The sequence below is a fragment of the Carettochelys insculpta genome, chromosome 5 (genome assembly GCF_033958435.1).
Source record: "Carettochelys insculpta isolate YL-2023 chromosome 5, ASM3395843v1, whole genome shotgun sequence".
Taxonomy (NCBI): domain Eukaryota; kingdom Metazoa; phylum Chordata; order Testudines; family Carettochelyidae; genus Carettochelys; species Carettochelys insculpta.
The window spans coordinates 57,141,534-57,167,531 of record NC_134141.1 but is presented as its reverse complement, the minus strand read 5'-3'; the positions used below and the strand labels follow the sequence as shown (position 1 = coordinate 57,167,531).

The following is a 25,998-nucleotide window of genomic DNA, read 5'->3' as shown; positions in this document are numbered from 1 at the left end:
TAGCTGAACTTTTAGTGTCTAAGTATGATTAGCTGGGATGCAAACCTGTTATAGTTAAACCTACATAGTTATAGGATGTCTAATACTTTTATTAACAACATTTCAGAAAGCAAGCATTACAAATATAAGCATTTAAGATCACAAGCATGGAAGTGAAAAGCAAACAGCATCACAATTTTAATTAAGGATAATTTTTATATGTAGAACATTGCCATTTCCTTTCTAGCAGCAGATAGTTCAATAAAGAGCACTAAATTCTTCATGATCAAGAATTAATTATTTACATTAATCCTTGTGCTGGAGATGAGCCATGATTAGACCAACAGTGTGTTAAACTGGTATAATTCTTTAAAACAGGCATGGCAGAAATTGTTAATGGAATAGTAATTTCTCCTGCTAGAAAACTAAAGGTGTATTTACACATGCAGACTTATGGAAGCACAGCTGTACCGGTAAGTGTGTTCACATGGTCACCATAGGCCTATGAGAGAGAGCTCTCCCACTGACATAATGCAACCAGCTCAATTAGCTGTGTTAAGTTGGCAGGAGAGCTTCTCCCCCCTGACATATCGCTGTGTGCACAAGCGCTTATGCCAGCAAAATTTGTCACTGCGACAGAAATTTTGCTGATGTAAGTGCAGTGTAGACATAGCCTTAGTGTGTATCAATTTCAGATTTTTGTATTGCTGATTTGGGGGAGGCAAGGTGTCTTAATCTCGCCTCAGCCAGCTGCATGGAGAGCTGGGTAAGGGGGAGAACAGCGAAGACAAAATGCATCTGGTAGCTTTCATAACTGAGCAGATTGAAGTAAGAGTCTTCTTTTAAAAAGGTTTTGCTATTCTTTACAAAGATTACTGCTTATTCTTCAGCACAGAAGCAGCGACATAATACTGACACTAGTGCAGAAGCAGAAAGGGAATACATAGTACAGTAAGGTCTCAAGTCTTGTCTGTATGTAGATGGGGTGCACATGCATTATGCCTGTTTCGGTTCTGAACTACTCTGTAGCGCTCTCGCGTGTGTGATACAGATGGCCCTGTCCGGTATGTCACTGGAGATGTAAATCTCCTTCCTGAATATCAGAATCACTGCAGATGAAATGATTATTGGTCGCTACTTGGCTGTTCAGCCTTTCACCAGATGAGAATACAGAATAGTTTGTTCCTTCTCGTTTCTGTCTCTTGAACCCTTTATATGCTTCTCTGAAGCATGACCCTTTCTCTTTCCAGTTGAACATGCTTCTCTTCCAGCCAATGTTTTTCTTCTGAAGATACGTGCACTTGTACACAGTGTTGTGTAGAATCAGAGAAGTGTAGTACTGGAAGGGACCTCCCGTCTAGTCCAACCTCCTGCACTCAAGGCAGGCCTAAATAATAACTTGATGACTCAAGCCTGTTCTTAAACCGGAGGGTCAAACACGATTTCAAAAAGACTAAGGGGCCAGAATTAGTACTTTGGGGCAGATTAGGTGTCATATTCTGCTCCCTCTGGTGCCACTTGGGCAACTCAAAAAAGTGCAGGTGCCAGTCACAAGTTCCTTGCTGGGGACTTCCTGGCAAAGGGGGAAGGTCTCCATGTGGCACTAAACTAATGTAACTGGCTCCTTTATGTCCCTCCTTACACCTTCTCATGTGCAGGCACATGGGCATTGGAAATGGCCATGGCCGGAGTGGGCTGTGCATCAGTTCTCTCTGAATTGTTTATAGGCCCAAAGAGCTTGGCAACAGAGCAAGGGTGGGCCTGCAGTCCAGATTCACACTGTGGCTTGTCTGGATCTGGACCCCAGAGGCTCAGGGATCCCCTCCATGACACCTGTGACCAGAGTGAGGGTGCAGAGCCCTGAGCCTCACACAGGCTGAATGAAGCAAGCTGCAGTCCAGATCCAGACTGCAGGTTTGCTGGGGCCGGGCACTGGTGGGAATGGGGCAGGAAACAGCTCTGGGCTCTGCTGCTGGTTCCCCAGACAGGAGAAGGGAAGGGGAGCAGCAGCAGCCTAGACAGCATGTCTGGAGGCTTCATACTGCCTGGAATTCCAGCCAGCCAGAGCAGCAGAGGGTGCTGCCTGGGAGCAGGGGCGCAGAGACGTGCACGTGGGGGTGCTGCATAGGTAAGAGTACCTCTGTAGCCCGGACCCCATGCCCCCAGACAGCTCCTCTTCCCCCCCCACGAGCCTACAGCCCCTTTCTGCACACCCCTCTGGCCCAGACTGCCCCCTTGCACCCTGCTTCTTCCTCCTCCCTTCCAGACCCAGCTCCAGCCCTCCTGCACACTTCTCACCTAGTCCCACACCCCTTGACTATTCCTGCACCCCACTCTAGCCTAGATACACCGACCCTCCAATTCCCAGCCTGCTTCTGCACACACTATCCTGCTCAGTCCTCATAGCTCTGGCCCCCATACTTCTCTCTTCTGTTGCCCACGACTAATTTGTCTACAGGTCAGTGGCCCCTGAACTGAAAGAGGTTCCCCATCCCGAACAAGAGCAACATGTAGGCTGCTCTAAACTGTGCTGGGGCAGCTCATCAAGGAAACCATCAATAGTTTGATACTCAGCATCTTTCTCCCCTCCCCTGCACATCTGTATAGCAGAGGGGAGCCTGCCTTTGTTTCTCCTGAGTCTAGTGGGTTATCTTGCAAACAGCTTCTGCCTTGCTCTGAGTGGGGCTGCCACAGACCTGTTCAGATGCAAACAGTGCAGCTAAGAGAGTTACACTCTTCCATGCTGGAGGAGGGTGCTGAGCAGTGGATAAGCATATTCCTAGCTCACATGGAGCTGCTCCTGAAGGTGCAGAGCTAACAGTGGGAGACAGTGCCCTCTCTCTGCTCCCAACAGCTGTGTGCTGATGTAAACACTTAAGGTTAAGAGCAACTAATTAGGGAACATTTTGTCATTTTAGCATAGAATATGCATAACACAAATGTCCTTGACTGCAATGGTTGGATACTGTTTCTGGTGCCAGATGTTGGACACTGCTACTCTATCCAGGACTACCAATAATTATGTTACGCAACCCAGATCCAAGACGTTGCATGCCATTCTATGATGCCTGTTTGACTGTAATCTGGCGAAGTGGGTCTTTTCTATGAAAGTTCATTATGTAATAAATAAAATTGTTTGTCTTTAAAGTGCAACAGGTCTGCTTTCTTTGGTTTGTATTGACAGTATATCTCCGTATATGTGTAGTGCAACTTTTTGTAGTGTATGATTACTGCACGGCAATATTCCCTCTTACAGTTCAAATACAGGGATGTCTGGAGAAGGCACAGTAGTCACAAACCTGTACGTTTGTTTGGCAGGTATTCAGTGAAATGAACATGTAAAATACATCTTTAAAAAGCATTTCAGACAGTTGTTGTCTTTTACATTCTAAGCATCTTTGTGATTCAGTGTAGCATCAGCTTGCAGTTAGGCTGGTGATAGCCAGTTCTTCTTTCCTTCTCTTTCTGTGGGGAGAAACATAGCAAGGTGATAAGGCAGTCCACAGTCAGAATACATCTCACACCACAGGCAGTCATGGATCATCAGAGATAGAGTCCAGCCCGTAGAGGAGAATGGGGATATAAGGGCATGAACGACACTACAATGCTCATGAGGCAGCCCAGGAGCATAGTTGAATCAAAATGGACATGCAAAACAGTTCAAACAATATGGGTGGATTGAATACAGCATCCAAGTGGCTTCCTGTATGGCCAAAATTCTTAGTTCCCTTCAGCTCCACTTACAGCATGTTCGCCTTTTGGGCTTTGTGCTCCCATGATACATTCTAAGTACCAACGACTTTATGGATAAGCATTGCAGAAAAGAGTTGTAGGGCACATAAAGCTGCAGTCTCCTAGCCTTGTTTCAGAGATGAGAGCTTTTGGGAACTGTTTGTTCCTTATTAGATCCCTTAATCCAATCTTACACTATTTCTTTTCTTCCATGGCATTTGATTATACAGGTTTCCCCCCATTCCTGGTTTTTGAGCAAGTTGCTGTAAAGAAATCTATAGTCTGTGCTGGTAGTAACCAAACCAGAGAGAGAACATTTTTCCCCTTCTTTGGTCAGTTGTTTCTGTACACAGTTGCCTTTTATTTTTAGTCACAAAACAGAGTGCCACTTTATTGCTCTGTGCTTTTGCATTAAAAGTCACACTTCCATGAAACTAGGAAAGGGTACTGATTTACCATTACAACTGGCTGAAGCCTCACAGTTTGTTAGCTTAACAGTAAATACCATCTAGTTTTCTAGTCTGTATACATGCATGGGCTTGCTTGTTCTTAGAGAGCGTTGTGTTCATGTTATCAGCCATTATATATAATATTTGGGAGAAGAGGATTGGTTTGAAAGGAGAGGGGAAAAACAACAAACCTGCCCATGTTGTGCAGAAATTGCGACTTCCCTGGTGCACCCATTGTCCAAGGTCAGTTAATATTTTTTAAAATTTTAATACCCTTGGCATTGTCTCTTTTGATATGCTTATGTGGGCTGAGCATGCCTGAGCATAGTGTTAGAGAAAATGGAGTTTAGAAGTTTCTCTAAAAGAACTTGAGTAATTTAGTTACAGACCTATTGATACAAAAAGCTTAGAGTTATGACAGACACATTTGTAATCAGTAACAAGCAGCCTTATTAAGCTATTTCCATAATTAGCTTTCTTGGTTTTTCATTCTAGGTAGGGACAAGGGTGGTCTATAAAACCAAAGAAACAGCCATGGAAATGGTCTGTAGAGCAGTAACAAAGGTGATAAGGACAGAAACCATTTAGATATTGCAGAAGGAATGAGTAGACAAGATTGTCAGTTCTATTTGATGCTGAACTGATGTGTGTCGAACTGTATTTTATGTCCAGCTGAATTATGGTAGACTCAGTGATACAAAAAGTGAAATTTAGATGAAACTAAGTTTTATGCTTCGTTTCCCCACTAGCTTCGCTGCAGAGTTAATTTTTCTTCCTTTTCCTACAGAACCGGCTTACTTTTTTTGTAATGTATGCTGTTTGCATAGTAGATGAAAATGGTTTTGTTAAGTTTTTCTTGTCTCAGCAAATTGAAGAGCATTTCAATTAGTTCATAACTCTTCCCGTACATTTCAGGATAATTGGGTGGTAGATTTTGAGGAGCAGAGAGAAGGATGAGTCTGTAGGTGTTTTTGCAAAAAATTTGAGTGTAATGAGTTAAAATTATAATATCGTACGTCAGGTGGGTGGCATATTGCCATTTTTATACAACTGTTCCATTGTACATGCAGTCTGCCTATGAAAACCAGACCATAGAGAGGTGGCATCCTATTTCGCTATTTCCTATTTCATCCAGTCATGCTAATATAAACCATACAAGGCGCTTGATATCCTAAAAAAGTGAGAATTATGAATAGAACAAAATAACTTCAGCCCATCATCAGCTTTGCTAAACTATATAATACTGTCAGATGTAAAAGTACAGATGAACTACAGTGCAATATCTATCCTTCTGCTTCCTTCTGGATGATTGAGCCCATTCTTGTATGTTGCTATCCAGCTGTCCTGCAGGCTCTCATTGAGCATTGTTAGAAATCAACCCATGGAACAAAGTTCTGTACAGTATATTGTACAACTTCTTGGAGAATGGGAATTGCTTAGGAAAAGTCAGACTGTGTTGCTAGATTAATGGAAGAGGGGATTAATGTGCTTTCTTTTCAGAACAGTTCTCTAGCTAACTGTCTGTTAATAGACTGGGGTTTTTAAAAATGGTTCATTAGCCTTCTTCACGTACCTCCTTACCTTTTGATACTATATATAAAACTTGCAGGTTTCTGTCATCAGGTTGCAAATACCCCTACACGCCCTGCTTAAGGACAAGATGACCCAGTCCCTAGCATTATTTTTTTAAGTGAGTCAGGGTCACGTTGGACTGCAGAGCAAAATACTGGAGTGTTTTATAACGTATCACTGCAAATAACTGTGGAAGTATCTATGACACTTTTTGTCAGCCTGTGTCTTATAGGTCTGAGAGCCACACATTGAACTGAGGCTGGGTGGGGAGGGGCTGCAGTTTGTCCTAACACCTGTATTGCCAATGTTTCTTTTTAAAATAGAAGGCAAAATAAAATCTGTTGTTTCTGAAATATAAATCAGATTAAAGCAGCTTTATTCTGTATTTAAACATACTCCACAAATTCATCACAGGTTTAATTTCAATTGACATCCAGGGGCTTGTGTATGACATTCTTGAGGCTGCAGTGAGTAAGAATAGAACCTTATGGGGCTGATGATAACCTTTGCCGGGCCTGCGAAATGTGGGGTGGGGTCAGCTCCAGCCCTGGTAGGAACCAGGCTAAGGGCAGTCAGCTCTCAGTGCCACCTGAATTGCACCATGCCATCCTCAATGTTACCCAAGGCTCTGATGGCAATTTAAAGGATCTGGGACTCTTGCTGCTGTGGTAGCAGCCTGGACTCCCAGACCCTTTCAAATCACCAGGCCTGGGGCAACTGCCCCTTTTATCCAGGGTGGATAAAAATCAGTTTTTTTATTTAAATCAGATTTGTTTTTAATCATCAATAAAATACTAAATTTCTAATTCTAAAATTAGTTACAATTCAATCTCATCACAAACATGGTATGCATACACTTAGTCTCACAAAAAAATGAATTAGTGGTTCTAGTCTGTCTGTCCATCCTAACTAACAGCTCTTGCTTTTTAAAGTTCTGGGTTTTCAATTTCTGTTTCTCACCAAATTAAAATGACCAAGACTAAAAAAAGACACAAGCTGGATAGGCTTGGTTTTGTTCTGTGCCTATGTGGTGGTGATGGACCCTCCTAAGCACCACAGAGGAGTTAAGATGTTTTCAAAAAGACAGACAACATAAAGGAGAGGATGGAGGCAGCTTAGGAAGAAACAGTGGAGTGGACTGGAGAGAAAAAGGCACGCACACAATCTCCTATATTCTTCCACACTTATGCCACATAAGCTACATCTACCCATGTATGCTACGTCGAAATAGCTTATTTCGATGTAGCGAAATCGAAATAAGCTATTTCGATGAATAGCGTCTACATGTCCTCCAGGGCTGGTGCCGTCGACGTTCAACATCGACGTTGGGCAGCACCACATCGAAGTAGGCGCTGCAGGGGAGCATCTACATGCCAAAGCAGCCCACATTGAAATAAGGGTGCCAGGAACAGCTGCAGACAGGGTCACAGGGCGGACTAGCACTTCCCGGGCAACAGCTAGCCGCTCCCTTAAAGGGCCCCTCCCAGACACGCTTGCACTAAACAGCACAAGATCCACAGAGCCGACAACTGGTTGCAGACCCTGTGCATGCAGCATGGATCCCCAGCTGCAGCAGCAGCAGCAGCCAGAAGCCCTGGGCTAAGGGCTGCTGCACACGGTGACCATAGAGCCCTGCAGGGGCTGGAGAGAGCGTCTCTCAACCCCTCAGCTGATGGCCACCATGGCGGACCCCGCTATTTCGGTGTTGCAGGATGCGGATCATCTACACTTGCCGTACTTCGACATTCAACATCGAAGTAGGGCCCTATTCCCATCTCCTGTTGGGGATAGCGACTGCGACGTCTCGCCGCCATATGTCAATTTCAACTTCGAAATAGCGCTCGCCACGTGTAGACGTGGCGGGAGCTATTTGAAGTTGGCGCGGCTAGTTTGAAGTAGCCGGCACGTGTAGACGCGGCTATAGAGACTGTCATTGTTTCAGGGTTTAAGAGACCCTATCGGGAGCATTGTGAACAAATTCATTTGCTGGATATAAAAGGAAAAAGAGGCCAAGCGTAAGCAGTGCAAGATGATGCAGGGCCTAGTTGCAATAACGAAATATCGTAAAGAAAATGTTTATTGTGTGAAAATGATGCAGCTGAGGTGGTTGCTAACTTAGATGCTTCACTTTGCAATGCATCACTCTCCAAGATGCTATGCCTTTTTGTGCAAGTGTGATTTGACAAGTACATTCCCAAGCTGATTACAGTGCTAGATGTTACTAGGAGAAAAAGCTTAGCTTAGCTAACCCTTATGGCTTGTTGAATTAGATTGTAAACCTAGCTATAACTATCACGCAAATATACAGTACAGAAAGCTGCAGTAAGAGAAACCTAGAGTTTCCATTTGTCAGTGCATATTATTTTCTTATTTTATTACATAACAAGTGCCCCTTGTTTTGGTACATGATGCTACAGACCATAAGTGTGATGCCATATGTCTTTTCCCTAGTTTATGGCAGCATAACTCATCTTTCCCAAGGGAACTCCATTCTATACTTGTTTTCTCAAAACACAGAAGTGTCTGAGTTCAGTCACTGACTTCAAAATGAAGAGCACACTAAGAACACTCACTCTTAGCTTTTTTAGTAACTTGATTTTAATCTTTTTTTTTTTTTGTGATTTTAAATCAATCCACCCTGTATTTCTTCTTCCCTCCCCACCCCACCCCAACTTCACCCTCCTCTCTCTGGCCCTGGAACCTTGAAAGCGTAGTTTCTGATAACACACTTTTCATTTTCCAACGTGAGGCTCAGGACATTGCAGGACCTGGGTGTGAGGCAAGATAAGTGGAACAGGATGAAGAAAAAGGCTTCCAGTAGTAACAGTGAGAATGCACCATGGGTTGACTGGTTCTTATGTCTGCCATGGAGCAGTTGATGTGTTGGGATGAATTTGTAAGCTCACCTAAAGGATAGTTTAACTCAACATCAACCTCTTTTATTTGGGCTTGTTCTGTTGCTGCATTAAAAGTAAGAGAGCTTTTCCAGACAGTTGAGAAGTACAGAGAATTCTGGAAGGAACACTGAGTTTCCTAGGTACATGTTCAGAGTGCAAGATTTATTGGGTGCTCCAAATAGCATTTCCCCAATCAGCAGCTCTCATTCTCTAAAAGTTCCAGGAGTCAACAGCTGTGCATGTTTGTTCCAAGTACAGTAATTTCAGTTGCTGCTGGGAGGCATTAGTGAAAGCTTCCAGACTCCTGATTGGTGCATAATTTTATGTCAGCCACTTATCACCCACTACTTGGGAATTATTTTTTCTAATTGGTTTTGGGCTCTTAATTTTCTCTTTAGTACAGAGAGACTTGGAAATTGTGGAACAGATTGAATAAGAGATCTAAATATGGTGTTGTTTTCTTACTTGTTCTTTGCTGCTTTGGATAAAGAAAGACAAGGTCAACCCCTAGCTCCATTTTTCTAAAACCTGCCATCTGAGCAGGAGGTTGGAATGAAGAGGTGCCCTGAAATTGTAAAATTTGTCCTGATTTATTTTATTAGGTGGTTTTGCTGTATTTGGTTGAATATACAATGTTGCGGAACCACAAAGGAAGAAATAGCTCTATAATAGAAACTGCCTGGCCTTGTCATACTAAACACTAAAGGCTGTTTGTGTGTGTGTGTGGCCTTGTCATAAAATCTAAAAGGTGGGTGGGTGGGTGGGTGAGTGTGTGTAAATATAATATGGCCCTTACACATTTGCCAGGATGTTGAGGAAGATATAGTGTTTAAAAACGCAAATAAGTGCCTTCAACAGTCTGGATTTGTGTTTCCTGATCATTACAGTTTAAGACTGTAGCCATATTTGTGCGTTAATAGAACCCCACCTTTGTGGAGTAAGTGAATCAATACTTTACTTGGAACAATTTCTGTACACTAATTACAAATTATTATTTTAAATGCTGAATGGCTTGGTTTAAGCTTTGTCATTTCTCTTTAAATGTTGGCTTTAGAACCTACTTATCTCTGGAAGATCTGTCACATTCAAAGAACGTAAGATCTAGGTAGAATGGTTAACAATATTGATCTGGCCCAGAGTTAGTCCTCGTCTCATTACTTTAGCCACAAACAAACTACTCGTAACCCCTTCCCACTATCACTTAGTAACTGGCTAACTTCCTAATATATGGGTGGTTGTGTCCCATGCCTCACCAATGCCAGGGTTTTGCTACATTTCTTTGTCCACTTTCCTTTGGGGTATAATGTCCCAGGGAGGAATTTTGCTTTATTCTCCATGGGGTAAAAGACTTTTTGGAAATAAATCAAGTGTGAATGAGCAGACAATGCAGGAGTGAAAAACTGGGACCCTCAAAATAAAATCTATTACAGTAAACTTCTGTAGAGATAGGACAAAAGAGGAGGGATAATGGCTTACGTGTAAGGCACCTTGAATCCAGGGTTTTGATAAAGAGCATTATTTTTAGTGGCTTGCAAAATTATGAATTCAAGTTCTCAGGCTCATCTTATGAAGTTGTTAGGTAGGTTTCCTGTGAGGAAGAGGATTGGTAGGTCAGCTATGGAGTACTTATTTTGTGAAATGTTTGCCTGAAGGTGAATAAGGTACTAAGTGGATCTTCAAAAGTATGTTGTAGAGGTATTGATCATTTTAACAGTGGAAACATATCAATGGAGTTGAAGTTGAAGTGAACTGAGGGAACTTAAGTCGTAAGTTGTGAGAATGAAAATGTTATTACTGTATCTCAGGTATATTGTTCGTTCCAGGATTTTCATTAAGGGTGGCCCATAACCAGGTTGATGTAGGTTGACTGCAGCCATAATTTGGAACACGTGCTTGTTATTGAATATAAAATTGTTAGGGCAGAGGATGAAATGGATGAATTTACATAGATGTTTGTGCAGAATAGGGAGAATAACTGTCCTGTAGATATTTCAGACAAGCATCTCTAATCATTGTGAGAGATGACATCCATGGTGGCAAGGGAGGTGGTTAATGTTGCAGAATTTCTGGAGGTGGAATATAAACACTTGATTTGGAAGTTGAAGACATCATCTCATAGCTGATGAGTTAGAGGTGATGAGTTGTTGGTTCATGGTCAGACTTAGTGTGACTGAGTAATGAAGTCAGAGAGAGTTTATATTACGTTCTCCTTTGGCTAAGGATTACATGTTTTCAGCCATTGACACTTACAGGCAAATGTACCAGATGAGCAACACTGAAAATGGGAGAGAAAGGAAAGTATTTTGTTCAAGTATAAGAAGAGTATTTGTTTTGAACTTAGTTGTTTAAAAAATGTTTTTCGGTTTACATACTGTGTTAAATGTTTTGATGAATCACAGGGTTTTGTGATACAGAAGCTTTGTTCCATAGTTGGGAGATCATGGTACCATAAATGGAAATGCAATGGAGAAGCGGTCTTACATAGCAGGAGTACTCTATCCTCTGGCAGTTTTTGAAGCTGCTTCCACTAAAGGGTGTTTATGCTGGAATTTTGCCCCTTTCTCTGAGCTTGCTGTATAACACTAGCCTGTCATCACTTATCTGCATATAATGAAAGATGAACAAAAGCAGTGCACTCATGTCCTCTGTTTCGTTAATCTCTGACACACAGCAGAAGAGGCCCAGGGGTCTGCAACTGGATTAGCAAGAAGGGACATCTTTTCAAATTTAGTTACAAAATTAATCCTTCAAGAGCCGCAATGCATGTAAATATGAGACAGCCTTTAATAAATAAGGTCAAACCGTACTTTTGTCACCCCATTTTAAGAACAGCGCACACAATGATTTGCGTTAGAAAGTTGTTACCCTTGTCTCAGCCCCCAAATCTGCCCCCTAACCCCACGCTTTACTCCCCCATCCCGCAAACCCACCATCTGTCCCCAGGCTTAACCCCTTTGAGCCCCAATCTCTGACCCTCCTGACGATGTGCCGACCTACTCCAGGTCCCGTGGGTGCGCGTGGGGTGTGATACAGCGGGGGGAGTCGGGTGGCCCGGGACCAACCACCCCACCTTTATAGCAGCCTGATATAGTGTAGCAGCAATATGTGATTTAGTGTATCCACTTTAAAACCTGGGTTTCCACAGTATAATGAGTACCAGGAACAATAACACTCTGATTGTGAACACCACAATGCCCTGTGGCTGTTCTAAGTCCCAATAATTCTCTATACAGACCCAGCTAGACCAGCTAGTGGTATTTACCGATAGTGATTTATTCATTTATTCGTAACTACAATTACTTAACACTTGTTTTTTATATATATATATATATAGTTATTTATTTGGCATAGGCTAAATACTAGGTTACATATAACTGTATATAATTACATGTGACTTACCAATAACATCCAATGCTCCCACATCTCACCAACAACTATGTTACAGCGGCCCTTCAAGTCAGAGATACGGCTTGGTTGGGACCTTTCGTGGTGGTGACGTCCGGGTGATCAGGCCGGGGTCTGCTGTCTGGACTGGAAGTTGCTATCCTCCGCCTGGTGTCCAGGAGCCCACACCCTTATTCCTGCTAAATCATCTTTTATACTGTTTCTTACTTGGGGGTTCAATACCTGACCAATTAAAGCGTTTGTTACCTAATTTGGGCTTTCTATCCTCCCAGCCTGTCAGAACATGTTACAAGATTTCCTCTGTCCTTGGTCTTTTTCTGAACCTCCCCTGGGACCCTCTGATGTTGTACAACCAAGATGTTCTCTTTGGGGGGCTTCCAGCTACTAGCCCCAGCTGTTCTCTTTGGGGGCTTACTATCTGCTTGTCAGGATGTTCTCTTTGGGGACTCTCCAACTACTTGTCAACTTTCTGATTTCTTTCTCCTGGCCTGACTTCAGACCTTCCCGCCGTTGTATGATAGCGTTCCAAGATGGAGTGTATGGTCATTCTGCCTTGCGAGTGAGGCCCGGCCACCAGGTGCTCGTGCTCCCACACCTCCCACCCCCAGGATTACCTTGCTTCAGCATGAGCAGCTCCTCTGCTGCTGCCCCAGTGCTCCTCGTGGCCGCCTTAACGCAGCTGTGTGGCTCCGGCAGAGGCAGGCTTCCCACCTCCCTGCCCCTCCCCCCGAGCTCTCCTGCCAGCTGACTTCCACCATGTGGGGCGGCTGCCTGCTCTGCCCGCTTTCACTTCTGCGCTCCGTGCCCTGTCGCAGCTGACTGCACAAGGCTCCCGAGGCGGCTGCTGCTGCTTAAACAAAAACCTAAATCCAGTTGGTTTAACAGCGGGCAACTGAATTTAGTTTTTTGTTTAAGCAGCAGCCTCTGGAGCTGCAAGAGTAGTCAGTGACAGCAGTACTCAGAGCCACAAGGAGCTAACCAAAGAGCCACATGCGGCTCTGAAGGCACAGGTTGCCGACCCCTGGAATATGCAAACTGAAAGGACAAATGAGAATCATTTACAATAAACCTTTGACATCATAAGGAAGGCACAGCCTGTGCTACAGGAGGGATTAGGCCAGGCTTTTTACTTTGCATCATTTTCCCACCCTTCTTTTTCTCCCAGAGTGGATTGATTTAAATCAAAGTGATATAAATCCATATTTAGACTAAAGCTGTTAATTCATTCTTATGAGACTGTAAGTCTAGGTGTAGCCTGTTTGTGATGAGATGTAATCGTAACTGTTACTTTTAAATGAGAAATTTTAGTCCAGGTTGAACCTCTCTAATCTGGCACCTGTAGGGACCTGACTGGTGCTGGATGAGAGAATTTGCCAGAGTAGGGGGTGTCAGTATTGTCTAGCAGCATTACCAACGCTTCCGCTTTATACTGGGCTCTTAAAATATATTTAGAGGTAAACTACAGCACAGAATCCTGAGAGCCAGGACTGGTGGCTATAAACAAATCTTAAAGGATCACAGGAAACTTGCCCACACCCACACTATATTGACAGCTGGCTAACTAAAATCATGCTGCATCAAAGAGTGCTGGACTAGAGAGGTTCAACCTGTAGAGCACTGTGGGGGAAGCTTATGCTGCTGCCACCCACACTTCAGCTGCTCACTAGAAAGAGGCCATCACTCTCTAGGGCTGTCAGTCCTGTATCTTTCAGCAGCCTTCAGTTCCAGGAAGACAAATGAAAAACAATTCAGGCAGCTAAAGGAATAAGTGTGCTGATTAGCACATTACCATTACTAACCTTGGTTAGGTGAAAGGGCTGGTTTTCTGTTGAGATTGTCTTTGATGTATTAGCGTTCTTTAACGACTTTATATATTTAAGATCTTGTATTATGTGGGTCTCTAGCTCTTTAAAATTGGAAATTAAAGAAGGATAACACTTTTACTTAGCAAAAACTGTACTAGTGCAGCACTCCATTAATAACCATATTTATGATTTGCTGGGATATCAGTGGGCTTAGATATTTCCATTGTAAATTCTGGAGAAACTGTGTCATAATTCAAATTGAAAATTAATGAAGTGTCAGAACTGAGCAGCACAATCCAAGTCTCAGACTCATCTTGAGTGCAGGATGCCTTGGTGCATTTAGTGAAGATGCAGTTCTGCCAGCTCTACTTGCTGACAGCCTACTTGCCACTCTTTTATATCAAGATAATATTTAGCATGAGACAAGCAGGCAGAATGAAGCTCTAAAGAAGAATAATACTGCCTTTGTCAAGGAAACTGCCCAAACCCTGCTATCACCACTTCTACCTTCAGTACTACAGGCAGAGGTACGTTGAATTCTGTCTGCCTGCAGCACATGGCCTTAGACACTGCTGGAGGGAGAGGTGACAATTGGTTATGTATACCAAGCTACATTATTCCCCTCCCAGGCTTTCAGAACAAGTGATGTCTTGGTTCACACTCTTCTAATGTCAGCCTGCGATGGGACACAGGAAGCTGGAGCTGGAGTGCCACTTCGAGGGTGCTGGGACATCTGCTGTGTTCAAGGAAGGGTTGATATGTTTGCTCAGCCTCTAGTATTCTAAGGGTTAATATTGTAATGAATTTCACACAGGAATCTAACTGTGGCGCGCAAAAAAACCAAACAAACCAGAAACTAAAAAAACCCCATAGCATTAACGTGGCAGATCCCTATTGTAGCCAGCAGGCTCGCTAACATTGTTGTCTCTTACGGCAGGGGTGCACAAAGTTGGAGAATGGGCCCTGTGTGGGAGCATGACATTTTGTAAGGGGAGCATGGCACAATTGGCTTCTGGTTTCAGGCTCATCCATCTCATTAAAAATGTTGAAATAAGTGACTTTTTATGCATATGTATTCACATTTCTATACCATTCATGAAGTTTTTACATTCTATGCATTTATTTTCTTACATGGGTCAAAAGGTTTTTTTCCCCTGTGAACATAAACAAAATTTCCACTGGTATGGATTAAACTAGACATGTTGGGTGGGCCCTGGTAATTGCAGGGATGAAAAGTGAGGCCCAACATATACTGTTTACTCACCCCTCTCTTAAGGGCTAAGGCTGTCCTGAGGTGCCAACACACAGGAGCCTGGGGAACTCTGAGATCTGTTCATGATCCTGTGTTTGTGTCATGATTGTTACATTTGGATGAAAGGGGTATGGTTGATACTGAAGGTGTGGACTTTACTTCTCTGTAATTAAAGTGTGGCTGTTCTTTAAGGAGAAGAAATGGAGCCTAACTTTACTGGCAGTCTGAGGTCCCCTATTACAGATGCCTATCAGAGACTGTCTAGCTACTGAGATGCATTTGCCCCTAACATGTTGTCAGTGTTTTATGATTCAGAGAAATAATTACCAGCACTATGTCGAGTACAAGAGTCTTTCATCTAAAGTAACTGAAACTGCTAGGTAGTGTCCCTGCTTGTACTTATTGCTAATAACAAACTCTGACCTACGTAGTACTTTCCAGTTGCAGAGATACTGACAAAAGAATGATGAATACATTGTTTGCATCTAGTAAGGGTTTGACTGTTAAGCATGTTTTAGGAGGTGGCTGAGTTGATATGCTGTGAGTGCAACTGTAGCATGCATGATCCATTATTATCATTATCAGCACAACCACCTTCAGAGCTGATTTGGCATCAGCAGAAATAATTACTTAGGAGTAAGTTTCCACTGAGGCTGCTGCTACACTGCTATGGAGGGGCCATGGTAAAGAAGCAACTCAAAGCAAGCTAATGAGGCACTGATGTGCATATTCGATGACTCATTAGCATAATGGCAGCTGCACGAACAAACATCGATTTTTCAGCTTGACAGTGAAGATGGGGGCAGCTTCGAAATAAGGGCCCCGCTTTGACATTCCCTTACTAGAATGGAGTAAGGGAATGTTGAAATAGGGCACTTATTTCAAAGCTGCCCCCATCTTCACTGTCAATCTGAAAATCAACGTTTGTTTGTGCACCTGCCATTATGCTAATGAGGTGCTGAATATGCATGTCAGTCTCTCAATAGATTGCTTCAAATTGCCTCATTACTATGGCCCCTGTGACCAGGCCATGGTAGTGTAGCAGCAGCCTGAGATAGGATTTGCAAGCTAAAATCCCTGAGTCTGAGTACCAAATAGTAATGCTCATTTGAAAAACCAGAACACTGCAGCATGAAATGTAGGGTGTGCAACTACTTAATTACAGCTTGAAATAGCAGCCATGTCAGCTACTTTAAAATCTGAGCAGGTACAAAGGTATAGGAAAAAAAAAAAACCATTAAAATAGTTGATTACAGTAACGATGCAAAGTGTGAGCTGTTTTCTAAACCATATGTTTTCTGCTCTAACCAACTGTAAAAACTACTTTTTAAGTAAAAATATAAGTCTGCAGAATTCAGCAGTGTTCTCTATTTGTGCCTGAATCCCTGAAGATGGTGTAGCTGAATCTAATTTGACGAGCCAGGAAGAAAGAATTATGCTGAAAGGATGTAAGTAATTTCAGATGTTAGAAATCTGTGATGATGTAATCAACAGACCAGCGTTCCATGGCTCCAGAGATACTCATCTTCATCTAATTAAAAATAATCCATTGTTTGCTTATTTGCAAAACTTTCTTTCAACTTGTCCTTTCCCAAGAAAACTGAAGAGTCTCTAGCTTCATTGTCTGCTGTATTTACAATGGGCTCATGTGGTTAGCTACTCTAGTATGTCTTGTTTTTATTGTTTAACTTTTCATATTACATACATTTACTTTCAAAAGCATAAACAAACACATTATTGGTAAATATCTTGTAGTCTTTTTGGTCTAACTTCTGTTCTGTTTGGAATTTTAGTTGGACAATTATATTTACTAAAAGTATACTCTGTTTTGTTTTTTTTAAAACCTCTTATTTTCTCGGGGGCAAAACATGTCTTTGTTCTGAGGTTTACATTTTTTGTCTCCTGGAGCTTTAATTGGATCCAGCTATTAGCAATATTTACTCATTTCCCCCCGAAGGAAGTCTCCATTCTGCAGACCAAAGACTTATTACAAACTTTTTAGGTTTTTTTTGTTTTTTAATAAAATGTATCTTCTAAATTACTTTCTAAATCTTATTTGCATACCTCAGAGGTAAAATATTTTTGGCATGTATGTTTCCTTGTGATGATGAATATGATGAAAATATGATGGAGACTCATGATTAGTGACCTCATTCATTACAACATATTGTATAAGCTGTGTCTGTATTTTAATGGTATCTGTCTGGCCATTGTTTGATTTCTTTTTGTAATCAAGGGGATGGTAGGGGGGTTTCAGATACTAAAAGTGGTTGCTTTACATCAAGGACTGTTTGAGGCAGTCTAAAAATGTCTTCATAATAAAGACGTTATTGGGAAACTGTTGGGCTTTTGAAATTCTGGAAAATCAAGGTATTTACGTATTAGTATCCCAGCTTTAAGCATCCAGTTTTTAAAAAGTTGGCTCAATTTGAATCACTGTGTTAGTAATAACTTTGATATAAAAATTATTTGTGTGTTAATAGGCTGTTTTTTACTTTGTTTCAAATTTTACTTTTTTGTGGGTTTGCAAATAGACTAGTGTCACTTTGGTTTCTTCTAGGTGGTTTCACATTCAAATTCATTTCCACTAGCAAAATGCTGCAGCATTTGGGTTGTGAAAAACACTAAGGGCATTATCCACTTGTCTAAAAAAAATAGTTATTTAAAAAAGGAATATTTTTATTAGTGTTAATTTTTAAACTTTTTTTTTTAACATTACATTCCACAGTTTGACGTTTTTTAGGTCCTACAGCTGCCAAACGTACACCCAGTGTTTGTGCTTGGTTATTTGGAGATGGAATACATAAATGACAAAATAAAGCACAATCAGCTCTGCCAGCAGCAACAGGAAGAGTTGCTGTACGTAACTTTTCAGGTTCAGTTCAATCAGCCAAAAATACACATGATGCATCTTTCTGAACTATTGCAGAAGGGCAGAGAAGTTTGTAGAGTGAGAAGGGAAAGTTTGAGACGGCTTTCGATATGAGGGAAAGTAGTATTGAGCCTTCTGCCCTTTTCCCTCTCCCTTTACAATGGGGGCGGGGGTTGGATACAGAAGAATCTAGACAGGATAAAGTATGGTTATTTCTGTTCCACCACAGAGTGCTTGGTTTTCAGTATTTTTTTATGTTCATGACAGCGCTCAGAAGCAATGACAGATGTGTATCTGAACAGGTGCTGAATATGGTTTAGAACATACTACATCTGGCGCCATGTTAGGAAAAAAAAATCTTGATCAGTACATGCTCAAAGTAAGCCTTAACTTCTCTCACAGCTATACCATCTTCAACTGCACCCACTGTTTACTGTCATATCCACAACATACGATGGATTAGAAAGCAGCTGGACTATTGTACTTGCAAAAGTGCTAATAGTGACTAGTTCTCCTGCTGATTGTTCCATTGAAAATGCCTTTGGGCTTTGTGAATGTAAGAGGTGAACAAGCAGTGTGAGTACAAAACATGCTGCTCCTACCCTGACTGGTGATTCTCTGCACCTCAGTTTTGGAAACTGCCATGATTTCTACTGACCCTGAAAATGAAAGAAGAAAAGTGCTGTCTCTCCCAATTCTCATTCAGCTAATGTTTTGTTCTAAAACGAGGCTTAGTGCCAAGAACACCCCATGAAGGAGGCAATTGTCTAAGGCAGTGATGGGCAACCTAGGATGCGTGAGTGGTCTTCCTTCATCTTAGTGGGCTTGAAGTTTGTCATAACTTGATTGTCTCCCAGGATTGGATAGTTTTCTTAATGGTTCTTGTGTACCTAGAACTCGTGGAGTGTGCTGATTGAATCATAGCAGCACTTTGATTGGGTACAGAAGGAACAGCTCTGTCAGTGTTGTGTGCACTCAGCACACACTTCAGTTCATGTACCCTTGCTTTACGTTTCTGTCAGTTTATTAATATCAGTAGGTAAAAATCCATGTGGGTAGAAACCAGCAGAATCTGCCAACCTTACACATAGGCAGTGGTAAACAAAATGTCTCACAGGTCATATGAGCCTAAGGAAACGAACATAAGTTAATGGTTCCAAAGTATTTTTAGATGTGGCTGTAGATCAGATAATCAAATGATAGCTATATTAGCAAGTGATGCCTAGAATATACAACACGGTTAACACAGTAAACCCTTGATTTAATGGACCCCGATATGACAGACTTCAGAAATAATGGATGCTGTCCACCAGTTCCTTCCCCCTGCCCCAAATAAATGCCGGAGACTCCCCAGAGATGCTGAAGTGGCTGGGGCTGCAAGGCCCACTACAGTGGCTGGGGTCACCAGGGCCAGAGGAGAGGGGGGCTGTGGTGGGGTGCAGGAGTTGGAGGCTGCTGCCTGCTGGCAGGCTGGAGGCACCCATGCTCTACCTTTGCATTGGGGGCTGGAGGAGCCGCAGCGCTGAGAGCTGCAGGAGGTGGAAGGAGCCAGGCTGGCATTCAGCTCCTCTCCTGGTAACTGGGAGAGTGGGATGGAGATGTGAGGGGCAGAATGGGGCCAGGAGGGGGTTAGGGAATGGGGGAGGCACAGGACAGGGGTGAGTGATGGGCTGGGAAGGTCAGTGCATTGTCGTACAGTATAGCCATTTGCATATAATGGGCTTTTGGAATTAATGGACATCCCTTCCCCCATTAGTCTGCTAAATCAAGGGTTTACTGTATGGAGGACACACAGATCGGTCTGTCTGTCTAATCTAATCCCGCCCCCTTTTTTTTTTTCATACAACCACAGAGTTTGTCCTGCATGTGAGATGCTAGCACATGTAGATGGTCAAGAGTAACTTCTAAGAAACAGGCTATGTCCCCAGCACACAATTAGTCTTTTTATTGTTTGTTTGTTTTATATATTTATTAGTAGGTGTTTAATAAATGAGCCCAAACACAACCTTCCCACCTTGAATTTCTTAGGTTCCTCATTGTAATAAGAAGCTGCATTCCAGCAATTTTATGGAAGAGGCCACACAGTGAAGAAATCAAGGACACAGAATTCTTCCAAAGCCTTTCACCATTCATCACTTGTTAATGAATTTAATGAGACTGTCAGTTCAGTTATATAAGGCTCTGAAGTTCCTTCCTGTGATGTAAAGCTGATGATAGCGGACTATTGAATCCTTAGAAGTTCAAAATGTATCCCTGGTTGCAGTAATGGTAAAAGGTGAACAAAGACTTTTGGGGCTTGTAAGGGCTTTAAGTAATAGCCTGTATCAACTTGAAACTGACTAAAGAATCCTTTTGTACCTCCAAATTGTTTGTTTGAAAGACAGACTTTTCCTTTGGTTTTTATTAGGAAATCTGTTTGTTTTAAGAAGTGATTCATGCTAGATTAGTAAATAATAATAAAATTTGGACTTGACCTGCCCAAAATATTTAAATTTCTTAATTTTTATTATTCCTTCAAACTGATTTTTATAAGTGCTTTAGCCTTGAAAGGCAGTATAAGCAAGCTGCAACATACATAGCTTTTTAAAGTACTTAATTGCTTTCTTTTTGAATGATTGCTGTGCAAATAATAGAATATAAAATGTTTGTTCGTTGCCCATAACTGAAGAAGCCTTGATGCAGTGTAAGGTGACACTTAAAGCCAGAGAAGTGAATGGTTAAAAACAAAAATATCAAGGTGCAAGAAAATACAAAGCATGCCAAAGCTTCATAAAGAAGCTCCGCTGTCCATATTGCTCATTTTAGTAGCAATATTATTCACTAACTTAAACCAATAAATACTTCCATCCAAGTGCATTTGGTACAGCAATCCAGCAGCTTAAGCATGAATAGATTTTCAGACACATGCTGACAAAGCTGTACTGGCAAAACTTTGGTTTACCAAAATGTAAGTATACTGTCTTTCATGATTTCTTTCATGTTTTTTCATATGACTTTTATCCCTTTCTTCCCAGGATCCCACAATTTGTCCCCCAGGTACAACTTGTACAAACTGTGTTTTACGAATCATGCCTTTGGGTTAGATACTTGCTTAAAGTAATGAAAATGTATATGTCTGCTTCCAGATGTCTGAAGCAATAATTTCCTCTTTTGTAAAATTATAAAAAGGAAATATTTATTTTAATGCTAAGTGTAATTTTAAACGTAACCTCAATTACATTTGTCATTCTTAAAGAATAATAGTTGTTTTAAAAGTAACACATCACCAGTTCCGCAGGTTTAAATTGTGATTTGGATTTTTCTGACAGTTGCTTTTCTAGATATTTTTGGGGTCCAAAAGTTCAATAAATGACTCGTGAGTATTAATGATCTAATGGTTTACAGAGGCACATGACTCAATGTTCTAAACAGCATCTGCCCTTACAAATAGGAACTTCTTTTCTGTCCATATTTAGGACCACAGATTTTTTTAAGCAAGATTAGCAAGTCCTACTGAAGTACTTGAAAATGTCTCACAAACTGCCATTCCTGTAAAATGCTTGAATTGTAGTTGAGTGTGTATGACATAGTATGTATGTTTAATATTTTTCCTTTTCCAAAGGTTCGACATAGGTGGTGTGAACTTGTTATTAAACACCAATACACATCAAGGTACACGGAGGTTGAGAAATTCCTTAGGGAAGATCAGGTTGGTTTCATTTATTAACATTTTCAAAATAATCACCCTGTGTTGTGTCAGAGTACAAACTGATTTTAATTTACTCACTAGCTGTGAATTGTCTGATATCTGCATCTGATTTAACAAAGTAGCTACTTTTGTATCTGAGATCTATAATATCAGACTTTTTATAATAGTCAAAAGTAGTTTCCAAGATCCTGTCTTTCCAAGCAAAAGATGCTGGTTTAACAATGGTGGGTAAGCAATTTAAACTCTCATTGGTTTAAACCTGTAAACCTGGTTTGGCTGAAATAATGTGGATGGAGCAAAACCTTGTTATAATTAACTGTCATGGTTATAACTCTAGAATGTAATTTTATAACTACATTAAGCCTCAATTACCTTTTAATCTATGCTTACACATAGTTGTAAGAGTCTTGCTGTTGTTTTATTTGCATCAGATGCGATTTTTGTGGCTGAAACATGCTGTATTTTTCATGACATGAGATTGCAACTTTGTTTTCCTACTGCAGTGCAGCTCTTATTAGTCTCCTGAACACTAATCTTCTAGATCTAGATTATACTCCTAATATGCATGAGATAATCAGAGACCTGATCAGTGACAGATCTGAGAATTTGGCTGACTACAGGAGGTCAATTTTGTCTAGCAGCATTACCAACACATCCATGGCTGGCTGGACTCTTGGAAGACATTTAGGGGCAAATTACAGCTAAATAACAGGAAAGAACACTGACAGCCAGGACTGGTGGCTGTAAAGAAAATGTATGGGACCATGGGAAACTTGCCCACTCCCACAAAAAGTGGATACCCAGCTAACTAAATTCATGCCCCTTCATGAGATATTTGGAAATGGCTCAGTTGGTTTGAGAGACACAATATGGACATCAACCTGAAAAGCAGGGAAAGATTCAGCACAGGAAAGTATCAGAGAGGTAGCCATGTTAGTTCGTATCTTCGAGAACAACAAGAAGTCCTGTGGCACCTTGTAGACTAACAGATATTTTGGAGCATAAGCTTTTGTGGGCCAAGACCCGCTTCATCAGATGCATGAGTGGGAGGCGGGAGGTCCAGAGGGGTATTTAGAGAATGGTGTCCCAGTAAAAGGGAGGGCCAGAGCTGACAAGGTCTATTCAGCAAGGTGGAAATGGCCCAGTATCAGTAGTATGTATGAAAAGAGGAAAAAACAAGTCAGATCAGACAGGGGAATGTGGGCCCACTGTCAGCGTCTAATTGGGGAGATATTAACACCCAGGGCAGAGAAGCTGCTTTTGTAAGGGGCGAGCCACTCCCAGTCTCTGTTTAATCCTTGGTAGATGGAGTCAAATTTGCAAATGAATTGAAGCTCAGAGATTTCTCTCTCCATTTGATTTTTGAAATTTCTTTGTTTTAGGACTGCTACTTTTAAATCTGTTACTGAGTGTCCAGGGAGACTGAAGCCCTATGGGACAGCGCTTCAGTCTCCCTGGACACTCAGTAACAGATTTAAAAGTAGCAGTCCTAAAACAAAGAAATTTCAAAAATCAAATGGAGAGAGAAATCTCTGAGCTTCAATTCATTTGCAAATTTGACTCTATCTATCAAGGATTAAACAGAGGCTGGGAGTGGCTCGCTCCTTACAAAAGCAGCTTCTCTGCCCTGGGTGTTAATATCTCCCCATTAGACACTGACAATGGGCCCACATTCTCCATGTCTAATCTGACTTGTTTTTAACTCTTTTGATACATACTACTGATACTGGGCCATTTCCACCTTGTTGAATAGACCTTGTCAGTGCTGGCCCTCCCTTTTACTGGGACCCCACTCTTTAAATACGCCTCTGGAAACCACACGCCCGCCCACTCATGCATCTGATGAAGAGGGTCTTGGCCCACGAAAGCTTATGCTCCAAAATATCTGCTGCAGCACAGGAAAGCATTTTCCTGACCTAAGATGCTGACTCTAGGTTAACTAGCACTCTCCAGTATAACATACTTAATGCAAAACAATCTTCCTCAGACTGAATAGTCTCAAGAGAAACAGACTGTATTTTGGAGAAAAAATATGTACTGTTAAAGAAAAATAGCTTTGTAAGTGAAATATTAGCTACTATGTGCACTGTTTTGGGAGCTGTGTGGAACAAGGTTATATTTACAAACAAGCCAGCCGGCTGTAATGAATGGGTGTGTTCTTCCTCTTGCAGGCTATGGGTGTTTATCTGTATGGAGAATTAATGGTGAATGAAGATGCAAAACAACAGGAACTTGCCTATAAATGCTTTGCTGCAACAGAAAAACAAATGGATGTGTCCTCAGCCAAAGTGGTGGCAGAGATGTTATTTTGAAGAGGTGATTTTTCTTGATTAAAGTTGAATTCTTGAGCCTGTTCTTCAGTGAGAGAATATTCACAGCATGGGAAATAAACTGGCACAATGTAGAATTTGCTTATATTCAGTGAGAAGACTCACACATTACATTTCTTGCATGGTCCACCCCCCCTCTACCCCCCAACACACACATCTCACGCTATTGCTGGGATGTAGTTGCGGAGCATGGATAAGAGGCTTTTGTACTAAGAAATATTTACATTTACAATGCTTCTTAAACATGGCTGTACTCACACCTAACAGTTGCAAGTAGAAAACTTAATATGAATTTGCTAGGGGATAGCAATTGGCAGAGTTGTTTAACAAAATCCATAATTCACATGAGACATTGAAATTTATACACTCACTAGGTTATCAAGCATGGTTCTGGCATGATTCAAATTATTACATGCTTTTTGCTTCAAGAGTAGTTGGGGCTTTTGATGTGTAGGAGTTAAGATTAGCATTGGTTTTTCTAGGAAGTAGCTGTTTATAAAGATATAGTAATGGCTGTCCATATAAATGTTCATACCTTTATTTTGATCTCCTCGTTTCTGCTTGAAATTAGTGGTTAAGGGACAAAAGTAGAAGTCATCTCATTAAACATGGATGAGAAAGCCAAACTACAAGTAAGGTATAAACACAGAGGATAAAAGACATTTCTCTTACAGGTTATAAACTGGCTTTTTACATTGAATACTATAGTGACATATTCCCTTCTTTCAACCTATTTGAATACCCTGAGGTTACCTAATGATGATTGTACACACATTTCATACCTTATCAGTCAGGTTGAGTATGACAATCCATTCCAATACCGCTTACCTCAGACTTCTGTGTAATGATATAAGCCATCTGACACTGTTTTCCCTTTTTTCCCTCACATAGCTTTACAATTGCTTTTGTGGTAACAAAAATCTGATAAGTTAGCAAAAATATCACTCAGAATTTGATACTGGACAGAAAGTGATTCTCTACCAGGGCTAGCCAACCTTTTTGCAGTGGGGGCCACATGGTAATTTTTTTACAGGTGCCAGGGGCTGAACACAAAATAGCCCTAAACTTGCCCCCTTCCATTCCCAGGCTTAACCCCTTTTACCCCAAAACCACCCGCTGAGGATTAACCTGCCTCAGATGACAACCCGCCGTCCCGCCCCTCCCAGCACAGCTCCAGCAGGGGCAGACTCAGCCACCCTTCTCCCCAGCTCTCCTGCTCACTTCCCCCACCTGCAGTGCAAGGGGCTCCCTACCCTGCTGAAATAATGAAAATGAATTTAATTGGTTTAATGGCCAGATCCCTCCCTCTGCCATGCTGGCTGTTAAAACAAATCAATGTAATCTTACTATTTCAGTGGGGCAGGGCAGGGAGCTTCAAGTGGCTCCTTAAAGAGCCACAGGATGCTGACCCTTGCCCCAGTGTGACTACACCCTGCACACCACACTCACTTTGTCCGGTTTGGGTAACAGGGCACAGCTACTGCAGGAAAAAGCTTTGCAGGCTGGATTCTGGGCTGCAGGCCTTATGTTGACCACCCTTGCTCTGTTCCTATGTTTGCCAAGGAAAGTGGGGGGGGGGTTGAATAGCTTCAGAGTGCCAGCATACCAGTTATGCAGAATCTTGCTTTCTAAAACAGCTAGGAAATTGACTGCAAAATGTTTACATGCATAATCATGTTCAGATAATCTATGCTGAGAACCCCCTACCAAACCACAAACAGCTAGGCCTATTTGTAAGGGCTTCAAATGTTTTTAACTGCACCAAGGGCAAGAACTATGCAGTTAGAAAGTTTTGGTCATCTGCAATGTATAATGTTCTCTACCAGGAGTCTCTTAAGTCTCTTGGGCAGTGTTATTAAGATTAAAATTATATAACTCTGGTAGTGGTTGATTTTGTGTACCTTTCTGGGCTAATTTCTTATAAATTGTTAAGAATTAGCATGTGTTTCTGAAGTGTCAAATAGGTGATCTAAATAACATTATGCAATCAGCTACTTTAACAAGATCAATCCAAAAT

The 25,998-nt window shown here is 41.6% G+C and overlaps 1 protein-coding gene across 8 annotated transcripts in view; it reads left to right on the top strand.

Moving 5' to 3' along the window:
* The window catches only part of AOPEP (aminopeptidase O (putative)), a 436,790-nt gene that overhangs the window by 371,075 nt on the left and 39,717 nt on the right, over positions 1–25,998 (top strand). For 4 of the 8 annotated variants that reach the window (XM_074995130.1, XM_074995128.1, XM_074995129.1 and 1 more), the window contains exons 16-17: positions 21,565–21,651; positions 23,823–23,967. In XM_074995130.1, coding sequence (XP_074851231.1) covers positions 21,565–21,651; positions 23,823–23,963 — 228 coding nt within the window. In that variant the 3' untranslated portion in view covers positions 23,964–23,967. Of the gene's footprint in view, positions 1–18,365; positions 19,501–21,564; positions 21,652–23,822; positions 25,964–25,998 lie in introns of those variants that run through there. The other 4 variants (XM_074995126.1, XM_074995127.1, XM_074995134.1 and 1 more) reach the window with 3 other exon arrangements.